Raw genomic sequence first — 26,463 nt, 5'->3', positions numbered from 1 at the left:
TACAGCTCAAGGTGTCCTAAATTCTAAGTTGATTTTTCACATTACTGTACATACTGTTCTCAGCAAATTTATCGATTTGTTATTTAGGTGTGGATATGCTAGATTGTCTATACTAATAAATATTAAATACATATATCAAAATGACAATAAATGAAATATTACATAAATAAAAAAAATTTAAAGCATGAACAAAAAATAGGGACTCACAAGTACATACCACAATACACAGTAAGAAAATCACTGTTTAAGGCTAATAAAGTTACCCCTCCAACTGTTTTGGCCACAGTAAAATACAGTGGTACCTTGACTTGCGAGTTTAATTCATTCTGTGACCGAGCTTGTAACTCAATTTGCTTGTACTGTATTTCAAATAAATTTTCCTCGTTGAAATTAACTGAGATGCCATTAATCCATTCCAGCCCCCAAAAAACCACCCCAGGGGGCAGAAAATACTTCAATATAATGCTAATATCAACTCTGCGGCTTATTTATCTATCAGAATTAATCTAATATGACATAATAAACACTATAAGTAATAGAAACATGATATATACTCTAGAATGAATAAAATAGGCCATAATATGGCGAGTGGCCAGGACAAGTCCGAGCATATAAAATCATTACTGCTCCTTCCTATAACGTGTTCTTTGGTCCTGGGTAACAGAAAATGGAGTTTTTGAGAGGCTTGCTGCCTAGATCACTAGTGCAGTGATATATGAATATCTCTGAAAATGACTTATTTCATAAAGCCCACCATTTATTATTGAAGTACAGTAAATGCAATAATGTTGACAGGAATCATAAAAAAAATTATTGTTCTACAACTGGCTTGTGGAATATTGGAAATATTCCAAATATTTTGGGATTTGTGTGGGAGTAAAGGGCAAGATATTTCGCAAATGTCAAAAACTTAGCAACTTTATTTTTTTGTAGAATAACTAAAGATAATTACATGATTACCTCCAGTGGGAACATCACACTAGCATTGTTTTATAAGTACCAAATCCCAAAACCAACTTTTGTTATGCCATTTAGGCCGGGGTTCTTGCCAAATGTCATTTTCAGTAAATATTTTTTTCAGTGAATACTTTTTTTTTTTTTGGTCGTAACTCGGAATTTGGCTCGCAACTCAAAGCAAAAAATTTACCGAGCGACATCTCGTAACTCGGAAAACTCGTAAGTTGGGGCACTCGTAAGTCTAGGTACCACAGTACTGACTATATTTTATCTCTATTAAAGGGTTAAACTACACATATGCTTACCCTCTGAAACTCTACGAAGGTCAACAGGAGAAAGCAGCCAGCTCAATAAATGAGATAGCATACAGGAAGAAGCAAATATATTATCCAATTCCAATTTTTATTCACACTTAGATACACAATTATATACACATGACATGAATACACTAAAGAACACTTTCAAAACTGAATTCATATATGCATAAATTATCAATGTCTTTACTAAATATCAGTTGATACTTTAACAATAGTAATTTTTTTATGTATGTATACAGTATTACATTCAACATCAATTGCAAAACACTTTAAAACTATTAAATAAAATATACCAATATTTACCCTGTGGTGTGAGGTTGCATTCCTCTAAGCTACTTCAAGTATAAATTTTCCTAAAAGAAAATTTATCAAAAGTAAAATACATGATATTCCAATATGGAACAATATCCTTTTATGTGGTGACACTCAATAATTAATTACAATGTTTACAAATTGAGAGACTTAGCTTAATGAGCTATTTCTTTAATCAACAGACTTGTCTGTAACAGGCTTTGAGGTTTCTCTTTAATGCTGCAGATAATATTCACTTTTTTTTTTTTTTAAGACTCATAAACAGTGCTCTAAATATTTACACGAGTTTCTCCTTACGAACTGGATATTGCATGTGATGTACATTTTACTTACTTATACTAAAGAAAAGAATGAGTGGTCTTATGAAATGAATAGATACAATGTATAACGTAATAAAACACAAAATTTGAGGAAAGCCTCAAAAGTATCATGAATGTCGACAATGAATACCTCTTTTATGGAATGTATGGAATATAATGTCTTGCCTAAATGAGGTCAGGAGCATACAGGCAAGTTTAAAATCATCCATTGCCCTGTCAATATTACTGTTATTAGCCTGAGTGGGAGTAATAATATCTTGTGAGACTGTTGAGTTTCACAAGTAATAGCAAATTGCATTTTGGACAAGGCCTGGTCCATGGCCAATGTTCCAGTCTAGGAATTCTAGAACAGTTTCCTTGGTGGTAATCTGAATCATTTTCAGGTTTAATTCCAATCATTTAGTGTTATGAAAAGAAACCGAGAAGAAAGGGGAAGCCCCTAAACACACAAAACTGCTTGGCACATCAAATTTCCTTTTCTACACCCCCTTCACCCATTATGGAGTCCAACAAGGTGAAATTCTAGACTCCAGGGGTAGCAGAGATATATACAATACACATTTACTATTAGAGGTTCTTATAGAAGTCACATGACCAAAAGGATGCATTCTTGACCCTAGTCAATGGGAACCAACCAACTGATTTAGGCAAATCCACACTAAACTTTTCCTTTCATCTCCTTAAACCAACCAAAGTGCATTAGCAACAAATGGGCTGCAGTTCTAAGGGTGGGCCCAACTTCTAAATGTGGGAAGACACAAATTTAAGCTTACATGGCATATGCATAAAGGCATCCTTTGGTCTATTTTCTCAGCTATGGCCCTCCATAGCATAGAGAGCCTTAGACATGATGTTATCAGGGCAAATGACCAAGGCACACCGAGAGGAACCCAAAAATATGCATATGAAGCACAAGTGTTATGCTTGTATCACTGGAGTTCTTGGACTTAGAAAAATATTCATACTCAGTTTTTTATAAAAAAGTAATTGTGGTTAAATAACAGCCAGTAGACAAAAAAAATATTGAGCTTCGCTCAATGAGAGCAATAAATTTAAGCAAAACATTGATAATAAAGGCTTCTCCAATCTATATGTCTGTTTAGTGCTTATCTTCCATTCAAATATCAGCCAAACTAAGTACACTGTAGTACCATTGTTAGAGATAGTACTGTATAATTACACTATACATTATAATTTAATTGATCCTTTTTTATGATTTACACATGCAAACATAGATGGTTTGACCTGGTAAAAATTTTCAAGTGGTTCTTGTAAACAATTATTACACACACTTGTTGTTGTGACCCAAAAAAAGGGAGCATTCATCATCACTCATTCAACAGTTGGCTTGTCAAACAAACATGCAGGCATCACAATTTAAATGACCCTCCAAGTTGCAACATCTCCACCCTTCCTCCTGAGTGCAGGTATTGTACCTTCCACCTCCAAGTCTCAAAGTCCTCAATATGTATTCACTAGTGGAGGAGATATACATGAAAATATATACATGGAAGGTGCTTAAGGGCCTTGTCCCGAATCTGCACACTGCCATAACACACTAGTGAGATATGGGAGAATGTATAAAATAAACCCAGTGAAAAATACGTGGCACCATGGGCACAATAAGAGAAACTGCAACAACATCTAAGAGCCCAGACTGTTTAACACTCTACCACAAAATATCAGAAACGTGCTAGAACATGTGCAGATATTTTCAAGAAAAAATTGGAAAAGTACCTCTGCCAAAATGCCAGATCAACCTGGCTGTGATGGATATGCGAGCCAACGGGTCACCAGCAGTTAACAGCACCAAACTAGTCTGGCCCAAGGCCGAGCTACGAGAGAAGGAAAACTCTGGAAACCCTTCATAAGTCAAAGGAATAATTCAGTTTCCCTGAATCCTTTCATAAATGTTACCTTGTTCACACTCCAATAGCACCTCAAGTCATGGAAGCAACTTGTCCCCATTCACTCTGATACAAAATGCTCATACAAGCTTGCTGTATGCTGAAGCCCCTAGTGCCCAAAACCTCTTTTACCTCTCCCTTAAACGACCCCTACACCAATCCAGTTTTATACATTCCCTTGGTTACTGTGTTCTGCTTCATCCTATCTTAGTGCCCAAACTACATCAACAATCCCTCCTCAGCCTTCTGAATTACACTTTGCATAACCCCCTCTCCATCTTCTAACTGCAATACTCAGAATTCTATGCAAAACATTTACACTAACAATTTCTCTCAAACATGACATCTCTGCTGCCTCCAGCCTCTTTCTTGTTGTTACATTTAATGCTCAAGCCTCACACCCATTTAATTGTTGGTACTCCTATACTCTTGGTCCCCCTTTTTTTGCCTCTGTAGATAAACTTTTTTTTCCACAGATGCCTCAACATGCCATCTACCCTTTCCCCCCTATTCTATTCTATTCTATGGTTACCCCTCTTCTTTCATACATTTGTCTGTCAACATCCACCCCCAAATATCGCAATCCATTAACCTCCTCTAAACTCCCTATCTAATATCCTCTCATTACCTATAATTTCTGTAATTCCCATTACCTTACTTTTTTCTATGTTCACTCTTAATTTCCTTCTTTTACACACACACACCCAAATTTCTCCACCATTCTTTGCAGCTTCTTTCAAGAACCTCCCAAAATAATGGGGTCATTAGCAAATAGCAACTGTGATAACTATGCATTGAATTCATTATTTTTTAATCCCCACATCTCTCCCAAAAACCTAATATTTATTGCTTTTATAACCCCATCTATAAATACTGGCATATTAAATGGCAGACAAATATTTAACACTGAATTTTATGTAATCAAATTACTTCAGTAATCATATTAGACTCTCCACACCAGTACTCAAACAGTATTTTCCATTTGTCTGAAAATGATGTACAATCTCTTTTTTGCTCTCAAACTTTGTCTCAATTTTCCAACTACTCATTGCTAATAATAATAATCCACCCATTTTTTTTAACACACCAGTCATTGTCTACCGAGGCAGGGTAACCCAAAAAAGAAGAAACACTCACGATCACCCATTCAGTCTTACCAGAAGCATGCTGACATCACTTTTCAGATGGCCCTCCCCACCACTTTTTCAGAGTGCTGGCACTGTATGTACTTCCCACCTCCAGGACTCCAGTCTGGCTAACCACTTTCTCTGAATCCCTTCACAGGTTTTTCATAAATGTTTTCTCTTACTTTTTCTAAGAACTGCATTTAGCACAGAAAATCTTAAGAAAAATACTTTGGTAGCTTTCCATACACCTTAAAAATAAATAAAGCATTGTACCTCTCAATCAAATCCCCTTCACTTTGTAATACATTGTATTCAGTAAAGAAAAATGCTACACACACAAATTTAGTTATTTACAAAACAGACCAGCTGGCCCAAGTGCAGTGTTGTATACAATATAAAATATTAAGGAATTTAATCTATTTCATATATGGGTATCTCTATTTTTGGTAAAATATATTTTCCTGTCCGTTATGCATACATCCCCAAAATTATAAAACTAATAGTTTTTTCTATGTCTGTCTAGATTTCTCTTTTATATTATCCTGTTTAAGTATATATAAAAAAAATTGTGGCAATTAATTAACATATGCCAAGCCTTAGTTATATTAATTCTTCAGCGAGTTTTGTGCAGATGCAGATTAAGCAAATTGTCAAGATATTACACCACCTCCTTTCTACCACATATTTGTCCAAACTAAGCTGCTGCTTTTGAGCAATATCTTGCTAAGCATATCTTAATCTAATTCATTTTCTGCTAAATTTATGATATCATGTTCTATCTTATTTATAATTTATGTAAGAGCCTTGTGAATTTATTTATCAACGTGGTGTCACGTCTTTTAATTTGTTATCTATTTCTTACTTTTCGGTTTGATGGGATGAATTTTCCTTTCCCAGGTGCTCTGAGCCTTCTTTTACTTAACAGGAAGAAAACATTTCCCTCTTTCTTGCTGCTCTTCTTGTTTAGTTTTTATGTTTTTCTATATTCACTTTGCTCTTAGTTGTCTTCATTGTACAGATGAATTGTAGTATTTATTATATTCACTGGGAAACACTACAACTGCAAGGGTTGTATAGCATGGGAACTAGAGAGCAATCTGGTTTGATCTTAAAGAGGGTACCTTCAGTTCCCTGGAACAAGAGCATTTCACTAGTATTAAGGCCCCTCCATCTCCCATAAAGGGCTTTCCTGGCAGTAACAGTATTGTTTTGTCCCATTAATTCTTGACCTTTTTTAACAGTTCATTTTGTTTTCTATTAAATATAATCTTTAAGTGCTGTTTGGTTAAGTTAAACCTTTCTATTGTTTTTATGAGCCTTTTAATTAGCTTCTCTTCAATATCTTTGTAACCTGTTATTTCTTTTTAATTCAATGCCAAAAATTATCACAGAAGTCTCACTCTGCTGCTGCTTTTAATAAATCATGATTCTTTAGTCTCCTGTTTAATTTCTCAACTTTTGCTAACCCTAGCATCTATCTGTTTCTACTGTTTTTATGCAATAGGTAATTAGAGAAACAGATATAGCTACTACAATATTAATACTGACCAAGAAAATGATAGCCATAATAGCCACCTGGAAATCCATACGGAGTATAATTATATTCCGTTCCCCGGCTACTTGCATCATTCATACGATTCTGTGGATCATAGCCATATGTCAATGGTTCTTCTGATTTGTAAGTAGCTAAAGCTGTATCAGAGGGCTTACTTAATGGGTTGTCAATAACAGATCGGCTGACATTAAGGGCAGATACCGGATGGTTGAGGGGACTAGAGTTCATTGTTGCCGAAGAAATATCCCCAACCCCTGTTGAGTCACCTCTAGAGAGATCCCGGGTCAAGTCACGAGATAAGTTATATGCAGCAGCTGCATTTAAATTTACCCCTAGAGATGCATTTACCATCTGAGGTGGTTTTGGTACTCCTGTTGAAGAGAGGCCAGGGTGAATTAATGAGCTTCCTTGATCACTTTGGTTCACTGATGAAGACTCAACACTTTGAGAGCCTCTGTTTATAGTTATATCTGAGTTGCTGCCATCTTCATTTGAAGCTCCGGCTGCAATGTTGCTTGGCCCTGCAAGGTGCTTTGTAAGGGGCAAATGACTAGAAGAGTTATCAGTTTCACCATCTTCAAAGAATGTCTCCTCCTCATCTCTGGGATTATCATGTTGTGAATTCCCTTGATCATTGTATGATTCAGCTTTTCTTTGTTTAGAAAATTTTAGATTATTATTAGATTTAAATGTAGCAAGCCAACCATTAGATGCTTTAAAATCATGGTATCCAAGTTCTGGAGCAATCTGAAGTGCCTTTCCTCTCAACATACCCGTGGTAATTTTGACCCCAGCTACAACCGTCATGTGACGATACCACTGTATAAGATGCTGGTTCAGCAAAGCATATTCACTTTTCCTCTGTCTTTTCATTGTAAGTTTTTCTCCACGCAGAAGACTATCTCTATAAATGGTAAGTATCTCTTCCCTTCTTTTAATTATACCACTAACTTGAGTTTTTCCAATTCCATATAGGTGAGCAATCTGCCGCTGTGATTTACCATCCAAAAATGCTTCAATGACTTTCACCTTTTCCTCAAGCGTGAGTGTTGTCCTTGTCTGTTTCTCTCTCTCTTTTACTGGAGGTAAGGTAAACAATGACAGTGGATTAATTGCTGGAAATTTCATATCAGATGACTCCTCGAATTTATTGTCTGGAATTCTTTTATCTGCAAGTTCCCATACATTTGGCTCTTTGTTTTCATTGACAACAGATTTTACAGACATCTGTACTTTGGTATTTTCCTCTGGTGTAGAGTTTAGTGATAAAATATTCTCTTTATCTTTTTTGGTTTTGGCTGTTTCCTCATCAGTTGGGAAAGGAGGGTCACAATTTACACTCACTTTTTCCATAGATTCCAAAACTGGTGAAACTGTCTTTTTCTTCAATCTCTCCAAGGCCCTAGTTATTGGTCTTTCATTAGAATCTGACCCAAACAGTGACCTCCTCTCCTTTGCAAGCCACTTTTTTCTACCTTCATCTAAAGTACGCCTGGCTTTGAATTTTCGTTTGGCTCTTTTCAAGGGTAGAGATGTGCAAAAGAGAGGTTTTCGTTTTGTTATGCTTCTCCATCCATCAAGATCCTGTCCTGTAGTAAGGCTGATTGTTAGTGGGCCATCTTCACATGGAACTTCAAGAGTTTTTTCCACCAAAGGAAGACTTGGCAATGCAGTATCTTCATTCTTTGAGGGTGGACTTTTGTGTCGGAGGAGACACAGGTCTGAAAGAGAAGAGGAAACTTACAAGTCATGGTTCTGTCATTCACTGAGTTTATGATAAAGGAAGGAAACAAAAACCAAAATGAATATCCTTAATATGAGCTTTGTGGCACAGCCAATTATTAAGTTTTAATGACCGAACCATAACATTGTCAAGTTGCCAATTCTCCTGCAGCCTCTTTTCAAATCAGGAAACATTTTAAACAGTTAGCAACATTGTGTATGAAAATTACTTTAACTGTGCACAAACAAAGCTATATTACATTATACTATATACAAATTATGCATGTGCTTTTTCACAATATCTAAGTTCATACACAATAGCATATATATAATTAAAAAAAAAAGGTAATTACCACACAATAAAAGTAAGATAATATTATAGTCTCCAGTTAATTAGTACAACCAAAGTACAGCACATAATGCTAATACAATCAACATAAAAAACTATTCCTCTAGACGTTCTTAACTACACCTAGTGTTGAAGTTTTTGAAAGGGCTTCCCTTTTTAGCCTAAAAGAACATTAAAAACTGAAAATCCTTTAAATCATAACTTTTTAAAACAATCTTAATTAGAAAGTAAGAAGAAAGATGGGAGAACATGAAAAGAAGATAATATGAGAAAGAAATGAAGGAATAAAAAAATGAGGAACAAGGAAAAACTATACTAGGCTAAGATCCTTATTACTACTTATGCAAAAATGAGTATAACTGGTAATTTCTCCAAGCACAATTTTTGTAGACCTACTGGAATAAATGTTCAGAAAGAAGTCTATGAACACACACGAGCATTCTGGTATACAACAAGGAAAACTACCCAACATGAGGCACAAAATTCCAGTAATTATTTAGGTACATACAACTAAGATGGCAAAAATGCTTTTTGATTGAAGTAGCAACAAATGTAACACAGTGTAAAAAAGGGAACAGTAGGGAGAAAGAAGGAAGAGAAAAGTTTATAAGGAAATGAGGGGAGGGGTGAAGAAAGAGAAGGGAGAGATGCAAACAGGTGAATTATTGTATTTATGAATTGTGTATGAAGAATAAGCAACTGTTATGCCTGTTTACAGATTTCAATAATTTATAACAAGTAAAAGCATACCCTGCCTTGGTGGGAGACAACCGACATGTTGAAAAAAAAAGCATACCATGTTCTCAACATAATTCCTATTAAGAAACACTTAGAAGCAGAGCTTGGCATAACAGCTAAAAATTATACAATGAACTGGAGACTTACCATTGTCTGTCGTGGTTATGGAGGTAAGACTGATGGTTCGTGGTTTATGACGTGTTCTTTCTTCCAGCTGTAACAAAGACCAACTGCCATTAAAAAAAAAAAAAAAAAATTCAAGAAGGCTGTATCCCACCAAGGCAGGGTGACCTAAAACAAAAAATGAATGTTTCTTTTTTTTTTTTAATTTAGTAATGTATACAGGAAAATGGGTTACTAGCCCCTTGTTCCCGGTATTTTAGTTGCCACTTACGACATGCACGGCTTACGGAGGAATTATTCTGCACTTCATCACTGCCTTTTTAATGAGCTATTCCTGCCATTTCTGTTTTTCCCCCCTTTCTATTTATGCTTCTCTTATTTCCTCGCATACGAAAGTTCATCAAAGCAATTCCCCCCCACTTTTCCTGCGCAGTGTTCTTTCTTAAGTTTAAGCAAACCAAGTGGTTTAACTTATGACAGCCAAATCAGAATAATGAAGTCTCTAAAAAAAATTTCATACCAATAAGTCTGTAAAACTAGAAATTCTTGGAAGTGGAAAAGTTTCCCCTTACACTCCCACCCCATCCAAGACAAAAATGCATAGCAAATATATAAATCAGTATTTTGGCACAATCTCAATAGCTATTAGTTAATTTGTAATTAAAAATAATTACCTTTCTTCAAAGATTTTCAAATGTGCAATAATTTGGTTAAGCATTAAACATTAATTTGTTACCATGCCTAAATGGTTAGTACAAAGAATTTGTTTAAGATCTGGAAACAAATACAGTGGAACCCCGAGTTTCGGCCGTCCTGAGTATTGGCCGCTTAGAGTTCCAACCGCTTTTCTCTGCTAAATTTTGTCCCAAGTTTTGGCCTGTGCCCCGTGTTTCAATCGGTGTACCAGACCTGTCCTCCTGCCCACGCAGGCATCGTGAGCCAGTCTAGCTTTGTTTATCCTTGAGTGAACATTACCCTGCGTGCTCATCCAAACATTTCACAATAAATTCATTGTGTTTAGTTCTTGTTTATTGATTGTGACTCTGAAATAAGCCACCATGGGCCCAAAGACACTTCATAGTGGCAACCATTTGGCAAAGAAAGTGTGAAATGCGATAGAACTGAAGAAGGAAATTGTAGCAAAGTACCAAAGTGGAGGAGGAAGAGAGAGGGGAGAATGTGCCTTTCTTCAGTGATTCTACGATATGTACGACACTAAAGCAGCATGAGTTGATAAAGATTATAGCGTCAGCCAGCGATAAAGTGTAGCATAACAATGTAGCAAGTAAGTTAAGTAATTAAGCGATAGAAAAATGACTGACACGAAACTTAACTCCTCCATTGTTATTTGAAGTATACAGGGTGACTGAAAACACTGCAACCTGTCCTGCCTCTGCTGCTGCTTATGCTTATGCACTCAGTGGCCCTTGTACACCCAGTAACAACACAACACCAGTCATGACATACGTAATGATGTATTTTATTCATTCTAGAGTAATATGTCAAGTTTCTATGTTATTAATATTGTTTATTATGTCATATTAGATGAATTGTGATAGATAAATAAGCCATAGAGTTGATATTAGTGTCATACTGAAGGACTATCTTGTCCTGCCTCCAAACTCTTCTGCCACTCTCATACACCAACAAGTCTTCAATAAAGGTAAAACTGATTTAAATGTTCATTTATCCATTAAAATTAGTGCTTTATATTTATTTCTCACTGTTTTCTGATTGTAAAACTATAGTATTTATTCTTCAAAATAATGATTTTTTTTGTGAATATTTTTGGGTGGAATGGATTAATTGGATTTACATTATTTCTTATGGGAAATACTGCTTCGACTTTAGGCCTAGCTCCTGGAATGGATTACGGCCGAAACTTAGGGTTCCACTGTATGGTTATATATTACAATAATGAGATTCAAGAGGCAATGAGAAAACTGAAGTGAAGGAAACTTGCACTTACCTTGGTCCCTATGCGTCCCCAATCAGGGTCTAAAACTGGATCAAGTCTCTCCTCAGAACACAGGCTTTCTTGCTGCAGTGATGATAAATATATTGTAGCTCTCACAAATAGTGTATTATGGATTTTAGGTAAATAAGTAAGGACGAAGCAAGAAAAATTCTGCATTAATAAAAAAAAAAATGTGGGCTCTGCAAAACCAACTAACATATTTAAATCATAGGATTTATTACTTCTTGGCCATGCTTCCAAAGGGAGATGCTAGAGAGACAGACATCAGGTTATCATTATACAGTATAATGTACTGTATTCACAAAAATGAGATAAACCAATGCTAACCATTTAGCTTCATGAAACATCAGACATACAGAGAAGTCAAAGGTTTCTGGACAAGATTTTTTAAACACTTAAACTATGTATGACATGTTGCACATCAGGTATCTAGGCCGTGTATGAAGTAAACCAAACATCCGACATATTGTGCCTTCAAATTTGCTTTGAGCCGCCATTTTAGGTCTTAGCTCAATTATTAGAGGTCGCCTACCACCACCTAAACCAGACGAGTCCATGCAGTGACTTATGGGAAACTGCTTCAAAAGCGCATGCAGACAATGTAACCAAGACTGTAACAACTAGCTTCCCTACCAGCAAAAGCAAATAGGGTGTGAAACTAGCAGAAAGATGTCTTATTTATTTCAATATTATGTACAAGTTAATGATACAGTCAGTGTACTTCAATAAAACAGCACAATACAATAGGTAGATGTTATTTCCCAAGGTAACTCAATAAAGTCAAAATGTGTAAATTGTTTTCATGTTTTGAGAACTACCACACAGTGAAAGGGTGCAGAACTGTTAGGAAAATTCATTATTTGTTCCAAATTTGCATCATAATACTAACCACATTAAGCACAATTTCCCAAACTATATTCATAATTTGTTCTAACTCATAGGCCACAACACACATCACATAAATCAACATAATGAATTTAAAAGATTACTAGGGGAAGCAAAGTGTATTCAGATTGAATCCAAGGAAAAGGGTGGGCTAAACCAAATCCAGATCCAGTTCCTGAGATCAAGAACCTTTTACCAGAATAAAGGACCCCTTTATTCTGGTAAAGGGTGCTGTTATGTATATGCGAGATGGAGAAAGGCCGTGACACACTGGAAATCAATGATTACAGTTCCTAATTGAACCACCAAAGTTTGTGGGGGTTAGGTTTCCAGAGGTCCCCACAAGTTTGGGATATCATTTAATTCTTTTCATGTATGTTTTGTTTGAGGTTTACATTATAAAAAACAAGGAAACTTGTAAATCAGGATCCCTATTGTCCCTATTTAGACAACAGGGATTTTAATTTACAATTTTCCCCATTTTTGATAATTCATTTGATTATATCAGTTATCCTAATCAGAACCTCAGATAGTTTCCACATGCTTTTGCTATGATTTCAATCATGAGGTATCTGGAAATCATATGTGATTAGTGGATTTCCTAAACACTGGTTTCATTAATGAGCTTTCTAGAATCTTCCCTTTCGCCACCCTTGTACAATACGACAACCCTTTCCCTGATGCCATACTTGGTACTAGCATATCTTCCCTAACTTTCCTCATCCAGTGGAAACACTACATCGGCTACCTCCCTTCAATGATTTCTGAATATTTTTCACTGATTTTCCCATATTACTTTATATTAACCCTTTCACTGTCCACACTCCCAAAATTAATATAGCTCTCAGTGTAAAAAAAATAAGAGAATCTTTTTCTGGAGTAATGACAACAAAAGTGAAAAATTTGATGGAAAACTTATGGAATTACACAGGCACAAAGTTAGCAGTCTAAGTGTAATTTATGCATCAACAATTTTGCCCACTTTGAGTCCATATTAAACCAATTCCATTGTTCCATCTGACCAAATTTTTAGCTATTTCACTAGTATGCCTTCCATTCTACCAACTAATCACATGAAACCGCCTATTCAACTACTTCAACCACCCAATAATCATAATTCGGTAATTTGGCCAATTTCACACAAAATTAAAAAATGACAATTTCAAAATGGAGTTCGTAATAAACAATGCAGACATTCCTGGAACTAAAACATTTCCTCTCTTTATCAGCCACATCCCCAGCCCTCTCCTATATTACACTTACTTTCCATGTTGAATTCTTATTCACACAAAAAATAGATGATTTACTTTATTTCTCGGATAATAATATATAACCAGGAAAGCTTGTTCATGGTTTATAGCATTCCAATAATTGAATCAAACCAATAAAAACCCATAAAATAGATTGAGGGGGTTGTAGGAGGGCTTTACCTTTCATCTGGAATACTGAGGAAAATCAAATATTTCTGCTGCTTCGTGCTTAATTTCAAGCTACTTCCAGTCCTGAATTCAATCAAAATAATCTGTATTTTAGCAACAAGTTTTCCATTCTATCAAATTATAAAAAAAAAAAAAGACAAAACTTACAAAAACCATCCAAAAATACACTGAAAAAGTTGCTTATTTAAACCAAACACACATTCAAAATTTTGTTTTTCCTATTATGCACTGTGTGGGGGCAGGATTTTTTTTTGTATGGTGCACACTCACCACACAGACCTATTCTCTCATATTTAAGCCAAAATTTAGCGCTCACAGCTTATCTTAATGAGCTGAGGTCATCATGTTGAACTACGTTATGGACCCTGAGCTCAAAACTGTGATATCATGGCATGGACTCTGAATGGGTTAAAGTATGTTATTATGTTATAAAGAGTGATTTAACCTAGCCTAACTGAAGAAGGTCAAGCAATGTGAATATACACACACCCGTACATACAAATATCTGTGTTGTGAACTTTCAATAATACGAACTTGCAGAAAGTGCTGAGATGTAAACAATACACAATAGGTTACTTCAGTGGCATTGTTCATACATGTGCTTGTGCTCTCTCCACAAATTCAGTGTTATTTGTGGTTATTATACCCCAATATATCTAGTGTTAAGCACAAAAGCAGTGATGATGCAGGTGGTAGTGCTACAAAGTGCCAGGCTATCACAATGGAAAAAAATGCAAATAATAATGCATTTTCGTATTTTTTCCTATGTTTACACATATATTTAACCCTTAACCCTTTATCGGGCAGAGGCAGTTTTGACTGCCTTTAAACACGTGCACCTTTACGCGTGTCATCCTACTCGTGCTGCACATCTGGATTCCCGTTCTTTAATTCTGACCAATCACAAGCCTTCCCTGAGTCGCTTCAGCTAAGTGGTGATGGCGTTTGCCGCCTTCCCATTGGTTGAGAGAACAAAATGTAAACACTTGTGGCTTGGCGTCGCCCAGAGTGGGTTTTTTCCATCTAGTGTCACTAATATACTCTTGGATTTTACCCTCTACAATGTCGGTAAGTACTGATTGTTGTGTTTAGTGTGTACATGAATAGTTTAGGCATATTTTGATATATACATAAAGTCCATGTGAAGCATACTGTGAGTGTAGCATGCAGTTGAAAAAAGTGCAACAAAAGAAGGGCAGTCATAACTATCTCTGCCCGAGTAGGGACATAGTCCACTTTCAGTAAAATAAATATTTATAAAAAAAATTCTACTGCATATATCAATTCAGTAGGTGTCTGGATGTATACAGAACGTTTTTATTGTCCTTCCAGATCAATGAGAAATTGTTTTATGGGGAGCCCTCCAGCACCAGGTCAAAATATGTCTGCATTTTGGATGACAGTGACTCAGAACCAGAGGTAGATGACCCTGAATTGCTTGATAGTGGTGATGAATACTTGCCACCAGACGCAGAGGTGTCGAGTGAAGATGAGGAGGAAAAAAGGCCAGCCAAAAAGCAGTCGCGCCCAGGGGCCCCAAAAAACAATATCTTTTTTTTTAGGGATAGGGGCGTAGCAAATTTGAACGGGGGGCAGGGAGGGTTTTCAAATTTTCTTAACCCTTGTAGGCCCCAAGGGTCTGAGACTACTACAAATGATGAAAAGGCATAGATGCAATACAATAAGTGCTAAAAGAATGGAACAGTTCAGCAGAAAAAATGCGGCTGAAGATAGAAAATGCCCTAAACGCGCTGCCCGAAACACTGCGAACCGCGCCTTTTGGGGACCCCAGGGGCCATCTGTGTAAAAGGGTGGAAAAGGGGTGGGGGGAAAAGGTGACCCCGAAAAAGAGAGAAAAAACCCCCGTAGGCAGTTGAGTTTTCAAGAAAGGGGGGTGAGAAAAGAACGGGACCGAAAAAGTTTTTTCCCAGGGGCAGGGAAAAGTGAGATCTAAAATGAACATAAAAAGGTGGTAACTAAAGGGGGGAAAAAGAGTGAAATGTAGGGAAAAGAAAAAAGGGACCAGAAAAACGGGGGCGGGCAAAAAGAATGTCTCCCCTATGGGTGGCCATTCTTAAAGGGAAAGGGGATTGTGAATCGGGGAGAGGGGGCAATAGTAACGGGAAAATGGGCACCCGGCGATCAGAAAAGGATGGAACTTTTGTTTGATAAACCCCAAACAGGGGAAAAAGCCCCGGCAAAACGGGACCCTTGGTGATGGATTTTTGGATTTAAAAAGGGCCAGAGAGAGTGCGGGAGGCCGGAATAAACCCCTGGTCACCATAATGATTTTCAAAAAATTAGGGCTGAAGGGTATGAAGGGGAAAAAAGATCAGCCCCCAGAAAAAAAGATGAGAAAGGGTTTTTAAAGAAGGTTTGGTGGCTGTGAAAATTTCCCTTGGAGGTTGTGGGGGTTTCCCGGGTTTTGGACGGTAAAAGAGAAAAGGCCTAAAAACCCCTGACTGTATCACGTTGGGGGGTTTCCTGGGGGGCCATAGAAAACGGGGATGATCGGAATAACAGGCGCCTGGAAAAGTAAGGGGGGTGAGTTTTGGTATTGAAAATTTAACCCATGTGGGTGGCCCAAAGTGGCCACTTCGACCGCACGGGAGAAAAACTGCAAAAAGGTGACAGTCAGCGCCGGGCAAAAGCATAGGTTAACCAGAAATCCCAAATTTTTTGGAAGAACAGAGGCCACCCATTTTTAAAGGGAAAAAAATTTTTGGAAAAAGGAACACACCCCCAGGAAAACCCAGCTTGACCGAATCCGGGGAAAAAATTTTAAAGGGTTTAACAACGGAAACCCCCTTTCGTTAAAAAGTTTTTAAAGGAAGGAGGGGGGGGTTGCCCGGGGCCCCAAAGGGAATGGGCCGGGGCCAAAAAATATTATCCCCCGTTTTTAATATCCCCTTCCCAAGGTAAAAAAAGGGGCAATAACGGGAGTGATTTTTCCCAAAACATTTTTAAAAACCGTTTTCCAAGCGAGAAAGGGGGTCTATGGGGGGCCAACCCTACAAAAGCCATTTAATGCGGAAGACTGTTGAGTCTCTAAATACCACTTTAAAACGTGCGATTTAGGCTTCCATCATTCAAACTGCACTTTAAAGCGAGGGGCATAGGGGGAAAGCATCATGTCCTGTAGTACCCTTTTTGGGAAAAAGGGAGAACAATGGCAAAATTTCCCACAGCGGGGAAGAACCCCGGCCCAAATAAGTTTGGGAAAAAGGTGTAAGAGGCCCGGGGGCGGGCCGATGAAAATGTTGTAACATCGGTATGAATTCATCGGGAAGCGGGCCGTAAATCGCAAGCTAAACGTTACCCCCAAGTTTTTGAAGGCAAAAAGGCACATTATCTTTCTTTGAAAAAAAAGCCCAAAGGGTATCTTCTGGCAGACTTTTGGGGCCCGGGGGGCATGATGGGGGCCCTGGGAAATAGGGACCAGATGGGGGCCAAGTTCAAGGGAACGGGCCGGGGGTTTCTTACACCGGTGACCGGGGAACGGGGCCCGGGTCGGGGAGGTTTTTACCATTTAACCCATTTTTTCAGACTGCACTCATAGAAGAAGCAAGGGGGAAAATAGTCTCCCCAAACCCCTTTTTTTCCCACGGATGACACGTTCCCGATCTGCGCTTTTTAAAATCAACAAGTCTCTAGGGGTTTCCCTATTGTCCCGGTATTTATGCACCCGAAAACGACCCAGCACAAGGGGAGACCACCAAAACCCGCTTTTTGAAAAGTACCGGGTTTGGGAAAGAATGAAAAAGGCGGAAAAACGGTTTTAAAGTGTGTGGGGGAGCTCTCTGGAGGATAAAGGAAGGAACCTCACAAACCCGGTGAGGTGGGAAAAGATCCCAATTTGCCCGATAAAAATTGAAGCAAAGGTTTTCCGGGAAGGTGGTGAATGGGAAAGAAAAGAATGATGGGAAAATGATAAAAAACATGTGGCCCGGGGAAAACAGACCGGGGGAAGCCTAGCCCCAGTGGGGGGGAAGAGCAGACGTGGTCGATGAAGAGAAGATGGGGTACGGGGATCAAAATGGGTTGGGGGGCCCGTTTTAAAAAACGGGAGGGGGAGGCAAAAAAACCCTCCAACTGAATCCCCGGTGAGTCACAATGAGCCCCCAGGGGGAAATGGTGGGATTAAATCAAAAACAGAAGTGGTGGTGGTAAGGGATAAAAACAAAAAAAGGCAAAGCCCGGGAAGGAAAATCCCAAAAGGGAGAGGGATAAAAAGGAATTTTAAAAACCACTTTTAAATGGATCGGGTTTTGGTGTAATGCAGCGAGGAGGGGAAACAAATAGTTGACATTACGGGTTTTTCTTTTAAAGAGAAAAACATTTTTAAAAAAGGGTCCCATCTGAAAAGGATCCAAGAATACAAAAATTATACCCTAAAAATGGGTTTGGGAAAAACCCCGGAGGTTTTTTGGTTCTTGTAAGAAGCCCAAAGGGGAAAACCGGGGAAAGCAACACCCTGAAGCTCCCCTTCCCCTGAGGCCGGGATTTTCCCCTGAAAATGGGCCCCATGATTGGCTGAAGAAAATATCGGGGAATCGGGTGGTTTGGGCCCAAAGGACTAGGGGGGGTTGGTAACGTGGGGGGTGGCATTGGAAGATTTTCCCAAGTCCCAAAGGGGAACGAGGGCTTAAAAGGGGGTTGGGGAAGATGGAGGAGAGGGAAGAGAAGGGAACCCAGGAAGTGAATCAGTTCCATTGAAGGTTTAGTCTCGGGCCTTTTCTGAAATCAAGGGGGTTTGAATTCAAAGATGTTTTGGGGAAAACCCTATTGGAAAAGGGGGGAGGAGGGGGGAGAAAAAATTGGGGCAGTAATGGACCCGTACCAAAATAGAGGGGGGGGGAAAAATGTAAGGGGCTGGGGATGAAATGTGGGGGGAAGGGTAGAAACCTGGGAGGTGACAGAAAAGGGGGAAACTTGGGGGGGGGCGGGGTAAAGGCATAATCGAGGGGGGGAGGGGGGGAAACTCCAACTTTTAGAGCCAAAGAGAGGGGAAACTAGGTACAGAGACTGGAAAGGTTAAAATGTGGAGGGAAGAAGGGAAAGGGAAAGGGGAAAAGAAGGTTTTAAATTGATTTTTGGGCTTAAGGGAGAGGGCGGTTGGTTGGTTTTCTTCACGAGGGTTTATTTATACTGGGGCTTGTGAGGAAAAGGGCCAAGATGTGAGGGAAAACTATTTGAATCCCGGGCGTGGGGGCCAAGGGCAAAAAGGGTTAGATGCCGGGTGGCTATGGAGGAAACGGGGGAGGTTTCAAAAATGGGACCCAGGGGGGGGGGCGTTTTTAAAAAGGGGAATAAAAACCCGGGGAGTCTCCCCGGGGGCGGAGATGAGAACTGCCATGCGGGGGGGAGACCTTCGCCTCTTTGAGGCAACGGGTTTCAATTCTTTTAAGTAGACCCCGGGCCGGGGGGGAGTAAGAAGGGGGAAACTTCCCTTAAGGCAAAATGGAGGTTGACTGCAAGATGATTAGAATGGTTGCCGGGACCAGACTGGGGATTGGCCCCCGATCTCCCAAAATTTCCATTGGGGGAACCAAAACCAAAAAAAATTTTTACATTTTTGCGGGGGATTTTCACCCTTTTAACTTGTAACCGGGTCCCCCCGGCTAAGGGCGGGGTTCTCGGGGTCAAAAATTAAAAAAGCCACATTCAAGGGGAAATCCCCCGCCCCGGCAGGAAAAGGGCATAAGTGTCTACTTTGAGGTTGGGAGATCCTGGGGTTCCAACTGTTAAAAAAGTCATTGCCCATGACTGGAAATTTGTTGGATATGGTATGGGGCAGAATGGCAATTACTACAAAATTGGGAAAAATGTTTTTTAATAGTGATAGGAGTAGTTCGATTTCAAAGGAGAAAAAATCCAAGGGGCTTTGGGGGGCATTCTGGACAGTGACGATCGTGTAACCCCCTTTTGGAAAAGGGGTTTAAATGGGAAAAATCTCTTAACATGGCGGGGGCGCTTTGGCAATACTTATGGTCAGAAAGGGAAGGGAAGAAGAAATTGGTCTTAAAGAAAAATTTATCCGGGGGTCCAAACTGGCGTGGAGAGGGGTGCCGGCGGGGGCCCGGGGGAACTTTTTAAGAATGGGAAGGGTAACGGCCGGGGCATCATCAGGAGATTGGCGTTGGCTTTAGGGGGGGTGGACCCCGGGTTGGTCCCCGCGGGGAAAAGGGTGGGCATCGAAAAGCCAACCGGGGGGGAAACCGGGTATCAAAAGGCGGGTTTTTGACCAAAAACCCCCGGGGTCAGTGGGCCCCGGGACCTGGCGGGTGAGGGAAAAAAATTAAAAAGGTACAGGGGCACCAGAAAATGTCCAAAATGGGTCCAAACCGGCGGGTCAGGGAAAGGGGGTAAAAGAAGGGGCCCCGGGGGGAGGGTTTTATGGACTAGGGGTGCCATGGTTAGGTTATCCTTTTCTTTTTTTTTTTTAAGAAAAAAAGAAAAAAAAGAAAAAAAAAAAATAAAAAAAAAAAAATAAAAAAGGGGGGCGGGAGGGTTGGTTTTCCCCGGAGGAATGAAAGGGGCCAAACCCCCCCCCGGGGCCCAAGAGGACTCGGAACCCCTTAGAAGGGGGATGCATGGAACCCGTCCCTACCCTACCCTGCCCGTAAACCAGCAATCTGGGATAGCAACCCCACATCTGCCGGCTTCCCGGTGGACAAAGAGAGGGCGGCGGGTATCCCCCCAAAGCATCCTCCTTCAGCCACCACCCCGGGAACCGGTGGTTCCAGAGACCCCCCCGCCCCCGACACCAAACCACCCGGGATCCCGGGGGTCCCGGGGATCCCCAGGCCAAACCAGATTCCCTGGCCCAAAAACCCCCACCCCCCAAAAACCCCAACGGAATGGGATGGGCCCCGGGTCCTTTCCCCTACCCAAGGGAACCAGGGGCCTGTGGGAGAAACACGAAGGCTAAAAAGAGGAAGGGGAAAAGGGGGGGGTGAGGAGGAGGGAAAGGAAAAAGGGGGGGATGGGGGATGGGTAGGGAGGGGAAAAAGGGGGGGGATTTGGGTTGGTCTGAGGAAAAAAGACCGAAAAGGGGGTTAAATTCCCCCAGACCAAAAGCCCTTCCCCCCCCCAAGGGCCCCCTTTGGGGGTTACGAGAGGAGACCCCGTTGGGCATATTTTTGCAAACTTGCTCTCCAGGGGAAACCCAAATGGGCCCAGGTTGGGCCCCCCAAAAACCCCCCTTTTCCGGGGATTGAAAATGAAAAACCTCTTTAAATTGGGGTTTCCCTATCAGTATTTTTTTGATTTCATCCAGACATGGTAGATAACATAACATTTCAAAAAATTTGTATGCCAAGCAAAAAACATAAATAAAAAATTTTCAAAAAGAAATTTTTAAAAGATCATGAGGTTCATAGGATTTTTGGGTTTTTCATGGGTTTTTCAATCACCATCAAAAAGACTTTCAGGTTCATTTTGGGGTCCCAGGGTTTCAGAAATCCATTGGGTTTTAGAGGTTTTTGGGTTTCTTAGGCCAAATATCCCCTTTTAAAGAAAAACCACAAAAGCCCTAAAAAAGGCTTTCCCTTCTAACCCAAATTTAATATCAATTTATTGCTCTTCCTCATGAATCTCAGGAAATATGGGACTTGAAAGTTTTATCCCTTTGCAATTTTCCTTTTTGCTATTTTTTTTATTTTATTTTTTAATACTTAAAAATGTTTTGATACAAGTTCCATTGATGTTTTGATATTATTGTTTGATAATAAATTTTAAAAAAAAATTTTTTGGGTGTTTTATTAACAATTTAAAGTTTCAAATTCAAAATTTTTAATTCCCCCTTTTGGGCAAGGGGGTTTTAAATTTCCTTTTTAATTAGCAATTTTGGAAAAATAACCATCAGAATTAAAATTTTTGGGCCCCATTCATCTTTATTGGGTTACTCTATCCCCTTAAAAGGGGGTTAATGTGAAATTTATTTTATCAGACATTGCCGATAAAGGGTTAAAAATGTCCAAACATAGATCTAGGTTTTTTAACATTTGAAAATAGGTAAAAAAATTTTTTTTTTAAAATTTGAAAGCTTTTAAAAAAAATTTGATCTACTTTTTTTTCTTTCCCTTTTGCCCCATTTACCAAAGGGGGGGGCTTTTTTTTAAAGTCGTATTTGAAAATATGTAAAAAAACCCCTAGATCTACTTTTGGGAAAAACCATGTGAACGTAGATTATGTTTGGACAGTTCAAGGGGGTTGCTTTTTGCACTTCTAGGTTACTTTATGTTCATACGATAATAATTTTTTTACCCATGCAATACTGTATAGTACAGTGGGACTTATAACAAAGTACCCAAATGACTAGGGAAATGAAATTTTTGTTGGGGGAATTTTTTGTACACCTCCCTTAAATTCAGGTATTTTTCGGGAAAAGGTTTTACGCCCGTGGAGGGTGGGTGCCTACTGGGGGCAGGCGAGTTGGGCAAAGTAGAGGGGTGGGGTTCTGGGGCTGTTAGTGGTTTGGGTAAGGGGTCACTGGCTGGGGATGGCGGGGTCATGGGTTTAGGTTTATGCAGAACTGTTTCTTATGGAAACCCCGAAATGTCAGGGGCTGTGCTGTGTTTTTTTCCAGAAACACGTTATTCAGCTGCTGGAGGGGATCATTCTTGGTCCCGCATCCATTTAAACAGCACTTCCAGCTTTTCAGGTCCTCTTAGATAAAAATTTCGAAAGTTTACAACAACGTGGTACAACCCTTTCTTTTGAAAGTTTCCCCTGCACTCTTTCTTCCCCGGGCCCTTCAATTCCCTTTCCCAAAATTTTCTCTGGGCTTCTTCCTTTTCATCTTCCCAACCCGTTCACAAATCTTCCCCAAGTCTTCAAAACCTCACCCTGGCATTTTTTCAACTGAATAATTTTCTCAATTTGCTCAACTGAAATTTTCAAACATTTCCCCCCCCTTAGCCAAAATTTTTTCCCGACTGCATTTTTGCTTTTTTAGCACACATTATTCCATACACTTTTTATGTTGGGGGCATCTGCAATGTTGAATTTTTCCAGAACTCTGGCACTCCAATCTCTGGGGCATATTTCCCTTTTTAATGGTTTTACACCACCTGCATGAAAAACCCCTTAAAAGAACCTTTGGTTTTAATTGGTGATTTGCCCGGGCAAAAACAACCAACATTTGGTTAAAATCCGCAACAGGTCAGGGTGAACACAAAAGGGGAAATTTTCAAGAGCAAAGAACATAAGAGATCTGTATAGGCCCTACTGGCCCGCCCAGGAATCCCAAATTCCCCACCCACTAATGTATGGTTTTCCCAAGGTTTTTTCTTCAAAGACAATCCTCAGGGGTTCTACAACTCTATTACCAAACCAGTGTTTTAATAAGCTTTGAAATTAAATTTTTTCCCAAAAGAAACCCCCTGCCCAGGGCCTTTCTTTTTGGTATTTTTTAAAAAATGTTGAAAGAGGAAAATTTAAAAAGGGTTGGAGAAATTTTAGTCCCTTTTTATAGGAAAAGGGGAAAAAAAGATCAAAAAATTTAGAGGAAAAGCGTGTTCCTAGAGCCGTTACTATAAATGAAATTTACGATTTGCGAATCAATTTTCCCCATAAGAAATAATGTAAATACAATTAATCCGTTCCTGACACCCAGAAGTAATAAAACAAAAAAAATAATTTTCCCTGAAATATACATATAGTACATAAACAATACAATGGGAAATGATGAATGAAACATTAACAGCATAACACTTACCTTTATTGGAGATTCTTCTTAGTGTATGGGAGACTGGAGGAGGAGAGAGATTGGATTGTTTACAGTTTGGAAGGGGAATCCCCTTCCAGCAACACCTCAGGTACCAATTGCTTTTCTGGGGTTGCTTCTCTTCTCTGTTTCTTAATACCACTAGGACCACCTTGAGAGTCACTCTAGTCCTGTCTCGCAAAGTAACTGTGGAGAGAGCTCTGTGTCTGGCGTCTCTTTAACACTTCCCGAAAATGGCCCAAGACTTTGTCACTGTACATATTTCTCACCTTCTTTACCACAGGCTTGGCACTAGGAGATTTCTTTGGAGCCATGGTAGCTTATTTAGTAATTGGAAGCACTAAAATGAGTGGAATATTATGAAATATTTCGTAGGAGCACTTGAGGGGACCTTCACTCACTGGTAAACAATGCCAGACTGGCTGGGTAGGGAGGCCGCCCCAGCTCACACCGTGCGTACGCGTCCCGGACGAACTACTATTCGCGAGTCAACCTATGAAAAGCGAGTCCATGTTTATATGAAAATACCCCTATGATTGGCGAAATTTACGATTGCCGAGAACTACGAAAAGCGAGGGACCACTGTACTGGATCACTACGACAAGGTCCTACATGCACTAGAAGACAAAAAGAATGCAGATGTAATATATACAGACTTTGCAAAAGCCTTCGACAAGTGTGACCATGGTGTAATAGCGCACAAAATGCGTGCTAAAGGAATAACAGGAAAAGTTGGTAGATGGGTCTATAATTTCCTCACAAACCAAACACAAAGAGTAGTAGTCAACAGAGTAAATTCTGAGGCAGCTACGGTGAAAAGCTCTGTTCCACAAGGCACAGTACTCGTTCCCATCTTGTTTCTCATCCTCATATCTGAAATAGACAAGGATGTCCTTTGCAGATGACACCCGAATCTGCATGACAGTGTCTTCCATTGCAGACACAGCAAGGCTCCAGGCAGACATCAACCAAATCTTTCAATGGGCTGCAGAAAACAATATGAAGTTCAACGATGAGAAATTTCAATTACTCCGATATGGTAAACACGAGGAAATTAAAACTTCATCAGATTACAAAACAAATTCCAGCCACAAAATAGAGCGAAAAACCAACGTCAAAGACCTGGGAGTGATCATGTCGGAGGATCTCACTTTCAAGGCCCATAACACTATCAATCGCAGCTGGTAGAAAAATGACAGGATGGATAATGAGAACCTTCAAAACTAGGGATGCCAAGCCCATGATGACACTCTTCAGGTCGCTTGTTCTATCTAGGCTGGAATATTGCTGCACACTAACAGCACCTTTCAAGGCAGGTGAAATTGCTGACCTAGAAAATGTAGAGCATAAGCATAATCATGGGGGAGCACTAAACCCGTAGGATTATACAGCGCATGTGGGTGGGATGGAAGGTATTCAGACTCAATTCAGGGAACCAGAGCACAGATCCAATTCCCTGGATCAAGAGCCATTCACCAGCATCAAGGAACCTCCCTTGAGGGGAGAAAATGTAGAGAACCTTCACGGCACGCATAACAGAGATAAAACACCTCAATTACTGGGAGCGCTTGAAGTTCCTGAGCCTGTACTCCCTGGAACGCAGGCGGGAGAGACGCATGATTATACAGTGGACCCCTGCATAACGATATTATTTCAATCCAGAAGTCTGTTTGGGTGCCGTTATAGACTGAATTTGTTCCCATAAGAAATATTGTGAATTAGATTAGTCCGTTTCAGACCCCCAAAAATACACCTACAAAAGCACTTACAAAAATACACTTACATAACTGGTTGAGTTGGGAGCTGATCGTTATGCGGGGGTCCACTGTATACACCTGGAAAATCCTAGAGGGACTAGTACCGAACTTGCACACGAAAATCACTCACATTGAAAGGAAAAGACTCGGCAGACGATGCAACATCCCCCCAATGAAAAGCAGGGGTGTCACTAGCACGTTAAGAGACAATACAATAAGTGTCAGGGGCCCGAAACTGTTCAACTGCCTCCCAGCATACATAAGGGGGATTACCAATAGACCCCTGGCTGTCTTCAAGCAGGCACTGGACAAACACCTAAAGTCGGTACCTGACCAGCCGGGCTGTGGCTCATACGTTGGACTGCGTGCAGCCAGCAGTAACAGCCTGGTTGATCAGGCTTCGATCCACCAGGCCGCCTGGTCACAGACCAGGCCACGGGGGCGTTGACTCCTGGAACTCTCTCCAGGTAAACTCCAGGTAATACCAGGAAAAGTGTACAGTAGGGCTATTATTGAAAGAATTAGAGGTAAGACAGAATGTAGGATTGCGGATGAGCAAGGAGGTTTTAGAGTGGGTAGGAGATGGGTAGATCAAGTGTTTACATTGAAGCATATATGTGAACAGTATTTAGATAAAGGTAGGGAAGTTTTTATTGCATTTATAGATTTAGAAAAGGCATATGATAGAGTAGATAGGGGACCAATGTGGCAGATGTTGCAAGTATATGGAATACGTGGTAAGTTACTAAATGCTGTAAAGAGTTTTTATGAGGATAGCGAGGCTCAGGTTAGGGTGTGTAGAAGAGAGGGAGAATACTTCCCGGTAAAAGTAGGTCTTAGACAGGGATGTGTAATGTCACCATGGTTGTTTAATACATTTATAGATGGGGTTGTAAAAGAAGTAAATGCTAGGGTGTTTGGGAGAGGGGTGGAATTAAATTATGGAGAATCAAATACAAAATGGGAATTGACACAGTTACTTTTTGCTGATGATACTGTGCTTATGGGAGATTCTAAAGAAAAATTGCGAAGGTTAGTGGACGAGTTTGGGAGTGTGTGTAAAGGTAGAAAGTTGAAAGTGAACATAGAAAAGAGTAAGGTGATGAGGGTATCAAATGATTTAGATAAAGAAAAATTGGATATCAAATTAGGGAGGAGGAATATGGAAGAAGTGAATGTTTGCAGATGTTTGTGAGTTGACGTGTCAGCGGATGGATTTATGAAGGATGAGGTTAATCATAGAATTG

At 39.8% G+C, this 26,463-nt stretch overlaps 1 protein-coding gene across 4 annotated transcripts in view; it reads right to left on the bottom strand.

Moving 5' to 3' along the window:
• Positions 1-1,342: 1,342 nt before the first annotated feature.
• LOC128688603 (uncharacterized) overlaps positions 1,343-26,463 on the bottom strand; it is a 44,399-nt gene continuing 19,278 nt past the window's right edge. For all 4 annotated transcript variants that reach the window (XM_053776499.2, XM_053776502.2, XM_053776501.2 and 1 more), the window contains 3 exons: positions 11,397-11,468; positions 9,452-9,518; positions 1,343-8,216 (listed from right to left, as the gene is read on the bottom strand). In XM_053776499.2, the coding sequence (XP_053632474.2) occupies positions 6,478-8,216; positions 9,452-9,518; positions 11,397-11,468 (1,878 nt within the window). In that variant the 3' untranslated portion in view covers positions 1,343-6,477. The remainder of the gene's footprint in view (positions 8,217-9,451; positions 9,519-11,396; positions 11,469-26,463) is intronic.

Source organism: Cherax quadricarinatus, chromosome 13 (genome assembly GCF_038502225.1).
Source record: "Cherax quadricarinatus isolate ZL_2023a chromosome 13, ASM3850222v1, whole genome shotgun sequence".
Lineage (NCBI taxonomy): Eukaryota > Metazoa > Arthropoda > Malacostraca > Decapoda > Parastacidae > Cherax > Cherax quadricarinatus.
Note: the sequence above shows the minus strand (reverse complement) of the source record. Positions and strands in the feature narration are given on the sequence as shown.